The sequence below is a fragment of the Neofelis nebulosa genome, chromosome 5 (genome assembly GCF_028018385.1).
Source record: "Neofelis nebulosa isolate mNeoNeb1 chromosome 5, mNeoNeb1.pri, whole genome shotgun sequence".
Classification (NCBI taxonomy): Eukaryota; Metazoa; Chordata; class Mammalia; order Carnivora; family Felidae; genus Neofelis; species Neofelis nebulosa.
In genome coordinates, this window is record NC_080786.1 from 64,083,415 (window position 1) to 64,095,668 (window position 12,254).

The 12,254-nt window shown below is 38.6% G+C and overlaps 1 protein-coding gene across 9 annotated transcripts in view; it reads right to left on the reverse strand.

The window, feature by feature from the left end:
* TNIK (TRAF2 and NCK interacting kinase) overlaps window positions 1–12,254 on the reverse strand; it is a 399,936-nt gene that overhangs the window by 44,236 nt on the left and 343,446 nt on the right. For 6 of the 9 annotated variants that reach the window (XM_058732383.1, XM_058732381.1, XM_058732386.1 and 3 more), the window contains 3 exons: window positions 7,863–8,026; window positions 5,778–5,875; window positions 4,893–4,916 (listed from right to left, as the gene is read on the reverse strand). In XM_058732383.1, coding sequence (XP_058588366.1) covers window positions 4,893–4,916; window positions 5,778–5,875; window positions 7,863–8,026 — 286 coding nt within the window. The remainder of the gene's footprint in view (window positions 1–4,892; window positions 4,917–5,777; window positions 5,876–7,862; window positions 8,027–12,254) is intronic. The other 3 variants (XM_058732385.1, XM_058732382.1, XM_058732379.1) reach the window with 1 other exon arrangement.

Sequence of the window (12,254 nt, forward strand, 5' to 3'; positions counted from 1 at the left end):
CCTTATGAGGAATACCAAAGTGCATGTGCAAACACCAAAAGAGAAGAGATCGTTTTTCAGTTTTCCATGAGTATGATGCAATCTTGAGCCTTATGGATGTGATGATGTGGTATTTAATCACCAGGCACATTGCAGGCAGTGTGCTGAATCTCTGACTACCTTTTATTTCACATGCTTTCAGAGCAATGCAGAGGGAAGCAGTTCTGCAAAAGCATGGGCCGCTCTAATTTGCATGGGTTAAACTGCCCATGGCACGTAGCATGCAAATGAGGAAAAAGCAATTTGATATCAGTCTTACCATTTCTCCCTATATTAGTGACCCATGTGGGAATCAGAGCATTCAGTGAGAGACAGGGGATTAGGGAGAAAGAAACTCATTGAAAGATACTAAATCCCACAGTTTTCTTATGGCCATATTCTCTCTTTATTTCAATTCAGAAATGTATTTGTCCAATTCACCTGATGTAAGATTAGAGCAATGTAGGTGATCTAAATGATACCTGATAATCTATCCTAATTGGTCAGAAGAAAAACTGAGATAAATGTGTATCGTTAAATTATAAATATAATTTTATTTTGAGGAGATAACAAATCATCATGTTTCTTTACTGTCACCTGTATATCAGGCATTACTATGTTGGTTAAAAGCTTCAGGTGTTTTATTTGGTGTAGAATTTAGGAAGGTCAAGGTGCTAAGTGAAGGTCCAGGGTCATTTCTTTCTCATTTCATAATAAAGTCAAAGGAAAGCACGACTTTTAAATTTGTTCTGCAGTCACTTGAACTGAAACACTTGGAAAAGGGTAGTTTCTGAAAATTCAAATTGTGCATTTTCCACCCAAACATGCTTGCTGGGCTTTTACACACATGCACACACGCATGGCCTCAATCTCAGTGGATATATTTACCCCATCTGTGAAAGTGAAAATAGAATTCTATTAAAAAGACTCAAAGGTGTTTAAATATAACGTATACCATTAAAGAAGAAAATTACCACATAGACAGAATTTTATGCAAATCTACTTGTTTCTTTGGCAATGGGCCAAAACAGGAAAAGCCAATATTCAGATTTCAGCTTATACTCCTCATTTCCTCTTGACATTGTCAATGTTTACCTTTATCAAATTGAGAAGAAAGTGAAGGGTAATGCAATACTTGAGCACAGTGGGAAATATAGTTTGGATATTTGTTAAAGCTATGAACAGAAAAGGTATTACAATCTTCCAAACCAGTAAAATAATAACAAAATTTATTTTCTATTTTGTCTTCTATATTTTAGGAGCATGTTAGGTCTCATCAAAGAATATAAGGCATTTAAAATGTCACTTATGATTAAAAAAAGCATTTTATTATAATTTAAAGAGAGAATATGGTTTAAAATAATTTATTTCTAATGTCAATAATTCTGAGTAAAATATAATAATATTAGCTATGATTTATTTAAATTTATAATACGTTTTCCCCGTGGATTCATTTTCCTTATCTTTGACATTTCATGACAAGATAAAAGAGATTTTTAAAAAGTCAAAACTATTTAGAAATATTTAGCTTGTCCAAAGCCCATTGAATTAAAGAAACTCTCATTTGTAAAAATGACCTAAATTTTTCTAAACACTGTATCTAGGAAAAGTTTAAAGTTCTGACCTGCTTTACAACTTCACTTTTAATTAGAATTTTTTTTTTTGTTTCTTCATTATTAAAAAGTTATCTTTCTTGAAACACTGGAAGTAATTGCAAATTCCTTTTAAGTTTACTTGGTAACAGCGTGGACGGTGAGATGTATATGAGACTCCCGAGGTAACAATAATGAGTAACTCGAAGGTAATACCCCAGTCAAAGAAAATTAATCTTCCAATGCCAATAGTCTACATGCTTTGCTGCAGTTTTGTTCCTTATCCATCCACTCTGGAAAAATTTACAATAGCAAAGTTATAGAAAATAGACACAATCTAAAATTGACACCATTGGGTTCAGATCCATTTTCATACATTTTATTTTCTGACAATACCAATTTTCTCCATATAATGAGTTTTTGTGGTAATTTATTGCTTGGCTGTCTCAAGCCTGAAGCTAAAAAAAATTTCAAAAAAGAGAAAAAAAGTGCTATTTAGTATGGAAATATTTGAGAAATGCACAACTAAAAAAGAAATATGGCAAAATGGTAAGATTTTTTTGACTATGGAGTAAATGTGAAGATAGGAGACTCTTACCCAAAGGCTTGTTTGATGTAACACTTTTTAGAATTAACTTGATATATATTTTTTCATTAAAAAAAACTCTTATTTAATCTGACAATTATGTAGACTTTACCTCAAAAGGTGCTCTTTTGGGTCTCTTTTTAGAAACAATGTAGTTTATTCAGATTTTAGCTCAATTTTTTGAATTATTAAAATAAAGGTTAAAAGTTTTTAGGCTGGTCTTTTTTTTTACATATGAAAATAATTTATCTCCTTTTTAGGAAATCTTAAGAAGTGACATTGGGGAAGTTACTTAACGCCAGCATCCTCATCTGAGAAAAAAAGCTTTCAGATCACTAGCTACCGTTCAAGTTTCGTCCTGTCTATGGGTGTGCGATGGGATTTTTCAGATTCTTACACAATAACAAAAATATAGTGCTAAAGCCAGTATTTGCTTATGTATCAATCTTCATGTCATATGTTTAACTGCTAGAGTGAAAAGAATATTTTCAATGATTGTATTAAATAATCACAGACTATATTGCACAGTCTTATATCCCATTAGAAAGGAATGCTAAATTAATGGACACTCCTTCAGACTGATTTTCATGAAAAATCAAACTGTTAAATTAACAATAATAAGCAACATGTTTTCCAAGAGTTTTGAAACTTTTCATTTCAATCCTGGGCTATCTAAATGGCAAATCAGTCATGATGGAAGGAAGCCATATTGAACCCTGTGACTGAAGATGGGAGAAAGGTTTAATTCAAGGTTTCTCAGCTGTAGCACTATTGATGTTTGGGGCCAGATCCTTCTCTACTATGGGTGGCTCTCTTGGCATGGTAGGATGTATAACAGCATCTTTCTGCTCTACCCACAGGCTACCAGTAGCACTGCCCCCCACTTCCAAGTTGTGATGACCAAAACCACCCCAAACTTTGACAAATATCTCCTAAGGGGAAAGAAGTGGATGGAAGGAAAAGGAGAGGTGGAATCGTCCCTGGGGGAGAACTACTGAGTTAGGCAGAACCAAGTAATCCTGTATTTTTAGTGGTTTAGATCAGTGATATTCAAGGGATAGGGTTAACAGAATCACCTGGAGGATATTTTCCAATCACACATGGTCCGAGATTTTGGTGTGCCACTTACATCACCTCAATTACTTATACTTTTGTTGCTCTCTCTCATCTGTGTCCAGGGTATGAGAGTAAAGCAAAATAAATAAAGCAATTTTTAAAAAGCCTAAAATATCCTGGGTTAACCAGATGAAATCCATTTTCCTCATGACAACGACCTTCAAGCTGAAATCTTGTGAGATTTCCCTTGAGTTGTGCACACACACAACCCTTTTTCTGGCAGCCATAGCACCAGAATATTGCTTTCTGTCTTCAACCATGTGGGAAAAAACTGATAAAAGGTGTAATAATTGCTGTCCTTCTGACTATGATGAGGGAAAGTTCAGGGCTGTGGTACAAAGCAATGAAAAACGTTCCTCATTTTCCTCTCTTATAAATGCCGTCCACACACTGTAGACACATAGAGTCTCATTCTTTTATGAGCAGTAATCTCTTACCTAAGAAATAACATTCTAAACCACTCTGAATGGTAAGGCAGTCCTAATTCTGAAAAAGAGAGGCTCTTTGGTAAAGGTCAGAAGCATAGGATCCGACTTCTCCCACCTGCCAAAATGGCGCCATGCCGCGGGCTCAAACTAGCATGAGGACTGCCTCTTGGCTTTCTCAAAATGTTCTCGCACACGTGATCTTGAGTGATCCTAATCAATCTTACGACCGAGGCAGAGCAGGTGCCTTCATCCCCATCTTACACATGAAGAAACTGTGGCCCAGAGAGGTTAGGAAACTGGTCCTGGCCAGTTATTTACTCGGGGGAGCTAGAATTTGAATGCAGCTTGCTGATTCCAAAGCCAGCGCTTTTTCCATGTCGTTTCACAAAAATAGTGCTCAGCAGAGCTACAGCCTTAAAGCCATAATAGTAGTCTTCAGATTCCATGCACTCAGGACTCTTTGCAAGGCCTGTCTCTTAAAACAAACAACAGCACAACTCCACTGTGCTGTATTCATGCAGGTCTGACAAACAGCAGGAAGGCAGTCATCCTTCTTAGCAAGCTACCTAAGATTGACAAAGCCATATATTTTTCTAATGGAAAAATGTCTCCGCAGATAAGGAAATAAAGTCACTTAACTCGCCAGGATTCATTAACTAAAGTTGATGTTGCTGCCGATGCTGTAGTTAATGTCCCACAAAATTAATCTAACAATACCCAGTAACTCCTTGTTCACAAATCACACATTATAAATTTGGAGTGCTTTAGAATGATGTCTCTTTCTCTGTTAGTAAAACTGCCTCCCCTCGCGAGGCTGGTGAGCACAGGTTAAGAGCTCGGGCTTTGCTATTGGAAGATGCTGGAATGAAAAACTGCCAATAACAAAGCACTAACTAATGTTTATCTTTAGCTAGATTGCAACATTGGAAAAGTGGCATTTTGGCTTCGAAGGAAGGTCTCTGGAGCTTTACCCGAGTGTCTGAGGGCCTCAGGCTGGCTGCCATTGAAGGGGCTTGCCTTCCAGCAGACCACTCCAGAGGAGTGAACTTTAAATCTGTGATCCAACAGGCCACATTTCTGAATGTCAACATCAGGAAATCACCTGTATATTTACATCTTGTGACAGCATGACCAAGAAAAGGTAATACTAACCTCATCTATAGCTTTCTTATAGCTCTGAAAAAGGAGGAACCCAATCCAGAAGAATCCACAGGAGGGGGAAAAGCCAGAAGAAAGAGAGCAGGTTAGACACAATATGGGAATTGTTAGTACACAACTGATAAATGCAAAATAGCAGAAAGGGCGTCAACCCCAAATGGGGCAAATTCCCTTCATTATTACTCTCACTATGCTTCCTTACTTAAATATGTAAAAACCAGAGTAAACCAAAAAGCCTTCACATTCATTTCATAGAAAAGGTTCTCAGAAATTTTAAGTAAAGTATGTGGATGGATAATAACTCATCCCAAGTTAATTTCCAACTTTCAAATATCAGCCTCCATGCTCTTATTTCTTTTGCTAAAACTATCTGGGGTCTGTCATGTCACAGCAATGAAGCTAGATTTCAAGTTGTCAGGCCCATGGTCAAACCATGCTTATCATGTTTTGGTCCAGAAAAATAGAGTCCTAAAGACAAGAAAAACAGCATAAATTACATTAATTCATATGGAAAATAATATGGGGAGAGGGCAGAGTAGACAACAGAAACCCAAAGAAAGTGCCCACATCCCTTCAACTGCTAGCTTGAACATCTTTTTGCCAAAGCTGCTGAGTAGAAATTATGTTATGATAGGAGTTATTTCCCGCCTTTTTTATTCTCTAAAGTAGTGCTAATGATTGGCAGAAAGCCTAATGGCAGATAGGCAATCTGAGATCTGTCCAGTTCTTTCCTAATCAGGTATTACTTTCTTCTGGATACTTCTAGCATCCATTCTTCTTCTTAATCTCATTAAGTTTTGTTTCATAGTCATGGGTGTATCCCCAACTACTGTGTCCTGTGGCTTTTCTGGTAATTTAAAAGAGTTCAAAAGCACTCACAGCTGGTCGACTAGGTCGGGTAATGTCCCTGGATTCTTCTGGCTTCACCTTGGAAGGCTCATGGGGGAGCACAGGTGATCCTTCCGACTTACTGTTGGCTAGGTAGAAAGAGAGGGATCAAGAAAAATAATGACCATCAAAAGTGTTGACTCAAGTTCTAGAGTTCTGTGGTGAGTCATCCTTCGGGATTACTCAGGGGATACATCATTCATTTAGGCAAATCCTGAAACACATCCATGAAAAAATTGTTAATATTCAGGCAAATGCACTTAGGCTTGTAACCTGGAAGTCACTGATAATAGTAAGAAAAACTAGCACGTACCAGCACCACCACCACCATTTACTGAGTGCTAAATGTGTGTCAGGCTTAATGCTAAAAGCCTTCTATGTCAACTGTCTCATCGAATTCTTGCTGCAACCCAATGTATGGCCCTCTTTTCCCACTTCACTGTTCAAAACAGACTTAGAGAGATGGCATACTAGCCTAAGGTCATGCTGAAATTATGGGCAGAGTTGGTATTCTGTCTGGCTTACCCAAGTCCTATTCTGGGTAGTACACTAGACCAGCTTCTGTGTTAGCATTCTATGGTTGGTTTCTTCTTGTACCACTTACCCGTCAGAGTAGGTTATTTTGAGGGAGTGTTGTGGGAAAAAATATAAACTTATTTTATGTGATGGAATGGTTTTTAAATGGGGGGCAGGGGTTGTCTGGGTCCTTTAAGGAAGAAAGAATGAGGTGGGGACAGGAAGGAGAGTATTGGTGACAAAGGGGAAGAGCCCCAGAATGGAGGATGGGGGAGGTCCCCCAACAGCTACGGAGTGAAGAGTATCTCTCAGATTTTTTTATAGGTACAGAAAAACAATCTGGCATCGGGGAGATTCTTTTACTGTAAAGTGGTCTTTCATGGGCAGAAACACATCAGGGATACATCAGTGTTTTTAACCCAGAGGAACTAGGGGCCAAAGGAAAGAAGATAAGAATTAAACCCAAACCAGATCAGAGAATTACAATGATATGCATAACTTTAGTTTTCTTTAGTTTTCTCTAAGGATATTAAGATGCTTGTGAATAGAAAAAAGATAAATGAATGGCACTTTTCTCAGTTAAGTAAATTTATATTTGAAGTAAAGCAACAGAAGTACACATAGCTATGTGCTGCACCACTGAGGTCTGAAGAATGCATATGGAGGCAGCCATATCCCGGTCCAGAGACAAGAGCACTGCACGCCAGATTTCAACCTTTCCAAAATGGAAATACAGTGACTCTACTTATTTGAAACCTTAAAAAGCTAATATGTGTCAACCTATGATTGTGGCTAATGAAGAGGCTAAAAAAAAAGGGCTGGTGGTTTTTCTCAGAGCACAGTAATTTGTTAATATTTATCAAATTGCACTTAAAAAAGTTCTGGTGTTTATTACTTGGAAGCAAAATTATCTTCTGAAGGTTATTCAGAAAGAGTAAATTTTGATTAGCTAGAAGCAATGTGTTGTCATGTGTAATTAGCTGGACATGCTAATGTTTTTCACAAGCTTCCTCATTAATGAAAACTAAACAGTGATAAATGACTTGAATAAATGGTCAGAGAGGCTCATTTTTTATCCCTCTTTGGTAGGAATAACTAGAAGAGTGAAATATACTTTCTAAGTCAAAGAGTTTATTTCTTCTTTAAAATGTATATGTGTTCTACGTTAGTCTTTACCGAATCCCACTTTGAAAGATCCTTCGTATCATGAAATATATTCACACACAAAGGGAAGACTGGCATAACGGGAAGAGGATACTTGGGGGTACATGAAACTCTAAACTGACAACAAATGGAAATGGGAATTCAGGTGACTCAAAAGTAATATTTTCAAATAAGACCAATAGTTTATGATCATCCCGGAAAACAACGTGATCTGCAATTAGAAAAGATTTAGTCCACACTGTGACGTCACACATGTATATGACTAGGGATGGCGGTTCACTCATCTAAGGAGACTGAGGCTCCGGGAAGTCAGGACTCTGTGGCATCACACAGTGGTGGCCATGCCAGGAGCAGGAATCACAAAAGTCAGGAAGTAAATGGTGGGGGAAGGTTTACCTCGAACTCTGGTTCGCTCGCTGGACCCCGCTTGCGATCCAGGCTGAGAGCCTCCTTGGGAGCTGGGCTGGGAGCTGGGGGTGCTGGAGCTGGAGGAACTGCCACTGCTGGTCCTCTGCAAGGGGCTCTCCAAGACAGGCTCCGTTCTCCGGAGGTCGGGGTTGCTGTGTGGAAGGCAGAACGCGGTGACTACACCCTGGACACCTTGCCATCCACAGACACAGTACAGTCCAGTCCCACCCCCGGTGCAAAGGAGCAAAGAGAGCACGTGTGTGACACTGCACGGAAGGGGTCAACGGAAATGACAGTCATGTCGTCCTCTGTGGAGCTCCCAGCCAGATACTGCTGGATGAGATGAACTCTTGACCCAGCTCCTGGGTCATTACACTAAAGTATTAGCTCTGAAATGGTGCTCGTCAAAGGAGGCTTTCTTTGAAACCCTTGTTCCTGTGTTCATTATAAAAAAAACAAAAATACCCCGAAAAAAACAAAAAACCTTGAAAAATATTAAAAGATAAAAGAAGGAAGCAACACATTCAATCTCTGACCCAAGAGACATCCAACTATATTTTACTATTTGGTAGAGTATCTTCTAGACTTTTGTATATACAGAAGCATGCTGTATGTTCGGTTTTGCAGCTTTTTTCCACCCTCCCTTAGCACTGCTTTGGGAGCAGCTTCTTATGCTTACAAAAATAATAATGGCTGCATAATAACCCAGTATATGGATGAATTAGTTTAACCATTCCTCTACTGCCGGATATTAAGCTACTTCCAATACATTGCCGTGACATGCGACATTGAAATAAGTATCTCCAGGCACCTGCACATCCCAGTCACATCTCTTTCCTGGAACTGGGATTGTTGGGTGGAAGGACATGAACAGGGATGAGTGTGTTGCATATGTTTTTGTATGTGGGTGTGTAATGTTATTACTGGTTTTTGCTGAAGTGTATGAAACGGACCATCTTACTGAATTCTTACCACGCTTTAGGATGAGCAGTTTGCTACTTTGTAAAAAAAAAAAAAAAATCTATCTTGTTGTTGTAATGTTGTTTTAAAACATTACTCTTGAGGTAGAATAATTCTTATTCACATTCATTTGCCATTTATAATTCTTCTGTGAATTGCTTAATCAAGTTCTCTGCTTACATAGTTAGTGGTATATTTGCATTTTAAATTTCTTTCAGTAAGTCTTTATATACTTTGGCTATTATCAAAAGGAGGTGTGTTTTAAAATAATTATTGGGCGCTAATTCAAGAATAAATACTTTTATAAAGTCTTATTATTATTCACCTTTATATGTAAACTGCCCCCAAAATAGTGGTATTTATTTGCTCACTCAGTTGGTCTATACCAAGCACTGGGTCAGGCATTTGAGATACGGTAATGAACAAGACACAGTCTTGTCATCTGCCGGTTTAGTCGGACGCACGCAGCCAATTTCCTCCATGCTTTGCCTGAAGTGAGCACAGGGCAGCATGGGAGCATGGACAGAGCCACGTAAGCCACTTTTGGTGATCATAGAAGCTGTCCTAAGAGAGTGGTGGGAAACAGCTGCTGAGGTTTTTATGATTTTGTTATAAAAATAAGCAGCATCCTCAAAGTTTCCACAAAGCTCTTCCTTTTTAATTTATACCTTAGAGGCCTTTTCATTTATATAATTCTGGGCCTAAATTAGTGCATGGATAATTTAGTGAAACCTGCAACTCAAAGCTCAAATCCACTGCCATCCACCTGCCGAGGGCCCCTACATGTTTCCAATGTCTTCAGTTCTCCAAACAGAACTGCACACCTTAGTGTGGTCACAGACTATGATTTTAATGCAATAATTCATGTTAAAATGCAATTTTAAGCCTTCATTTTGCTCCCCTCATTTCAAGACTGTCAAGTGCACACTAAACTGTGTGGGGTGTCCCATGTTTCTGTATAAAAATGGAAATAATAGGGTCTCTTCCCTTGAGACGCTTGCATTTTAGTGTACCAAAAATCTGGCCACAGAATGACATCATTATAGCAGCAACTGGACCAAATAATTTCTGTCTTGAAAACTTAAGAACTTTGCTTTTGGTGATATATCTTCCAAAAACATTTGATCAAGTGAGAAAATGTTTTAAATATCGGGTTATTGTAAGACATGGCTCGTGGCTCTGGAAAACATATGTGAAAATAAATATGTCCTCATAACTTAGTAATTTTTATCACATAAATATAGAATTTATGACAATATTTATCTTAAGGTTTTATGGTAAAGGAGTTGCTAAGTCAACCCAACAGTATGATCGACTGAAGCTGAAGTGATTATCAAATTTAAGGAAAATGTTTAAATTCTCAATATTTTTATAGGACTCCTTTGCATAGTAATTATTTTTGTGAAAACTGCTAGCACTTAATTGGCTAAAATAGATTTGGATCCATACTGGAACTAGCCCTGATTTGGAGAATACCTAAAATGATAAATGTATAATACTTATGCAGTATCCTACCTTTTGAATTTTCCTTAAAGAAACAATCTTATCTCCTTTTATTCCCAATAATAAATTATTTCCCATGGTCTTGTTTCATTAAACAGTGATGGTCAGGAATTATTTATACATAATTAATAAAGTCCAAAGGTTTTTTTTTTTTTTTTCTAAAAATTGCATTGCTAGCCAACTGTATCACAGATTAAAGGTAATGGACATGCTAAGGCTTCTTGGTAGTTGCTTTCATTTTGTAGAATGGTAATATAGTGTTCTTTGTATTTAAAAATAAAAACAGTTATTGTGAGAAGGGTGGCTGTGAGCTCTGAGATATTTTTCTCTGGTGACTGTGGTGTGGTAGCAGGATCCAGCTACTTGCTTGAACACAGCACTCCTTTGGTAATTTAACCAATACCTTTCTGTGAAACACCTGCTTTGTGAGACTCGTTGGACCAATATGAGGGATGGAGGACAGCACAGGTCACAGGTGTGAGATGCAGCAGAATTCTAGACGTGAGAAACAGGCAGCGGAGACAACAGCGAAGAAGGCAAATCTCTGCATGCTATTCGTGAAAGAGCCCGTAAGTATTGTTGGAGTTTGGGGAACGATGAATGCAGCCTGGGGTCATTGAGGTGGTGTCAAGAAGGAGACAGGACTTGACTGGGCCTTTGAGGAATAAGCAGGAAGTCTGGGGGAGCGCCTGAGTGAAGACGCAGCGGCTGTGGTTTTTCTGGGGCTAGCTGGTGTAGAGAGGACACCCACCCTGATGGAGTACTAAGTCTGTGTTAGGATAGCCTGGAAGAGTGGGTGATCAGAAGAAATGGATGCCTTATGCAGCAGTGCCTGTAAAGCTTGGTAGAGCACACAGGTCTCCCAGGGCAGGCTTATGGATGACTGGGGAGGAGACATGCAGGCTGACCAGGTGGGAGGCGGCTGCCATATTGATGATATAAGGCTTGGGCCCAGGGTGTCAGAGAGGGGCCTGGTCATTGGCAGAACCAGCTGGCAAGTGCATGTGTCTCTGATGGAGCTCAGAGCCTCTTTTGGCATGAAATTAATTGAATCCCATGGGTGTTAAATCCGTGACCTGGGCCTCATTAGCACAGGCCCTTCTTACTGGAGCTAACCAGCATGGGTGCTGATCTTAATAGGTTGCCATTTTTGCTGCTGGAGACTGAAAGAAGTATTTAGTGTCTATACAAACACACATAGAAATAGGGGAAACTTCAAAATGCTTTTTCTATGTTATTTTTTTTTTTGGAAAATATAAGTATTTAAAAAATTTTATTAAAAAATTTTTAAAAACATTCTAATTTATTTTTGAGAGAGAGAGAAAGAGGAGGGGCAGAGGGAGAGGAGGAGGGAGAATCTCAAGCAAGCTCCGCACTGTGAGCACAGAGCCCGATGAGGGGCTCAAACTCATGAACTGTGAGATCATGACCTGAGCTGAAATTCAAGAGTCGGACACTTAACCAACTGAGCCACCCAGGCGCCCCAGAAAATATAAGTATTTTGATAAAATGTCATACCATTCATATTTTTCTTTTCCTTATTGTATAGTAATCTGGTCTGGCCTTGGGGCCAAGAGGTCTGAGATAAATGCTTTTAGAGGGAACTTCAGAAGAATTCTATGAAATAATAGATTTCTCTTGTTCACATATCAACTGAAACTACTCAGATCCAAATGTGTAAAAACTTGAAAACATTCATATATACTTCTTCAAATGCTAACTTTTGGTTCAGACATTTGCCATCCCATAGACAATGCCATGGGGGCCTGTAAAACACACAGTAAAGTGAAAATGTGGCAATTATTTCATTTACTTGAATCATATAAAAAGTCAAAACAGAAAATTAGGATTACAAAGTGATTTCTTGGCCCAAATACTTGGGCCAAGTCTGTAATTAACTGGCTGACTGCCAAAATT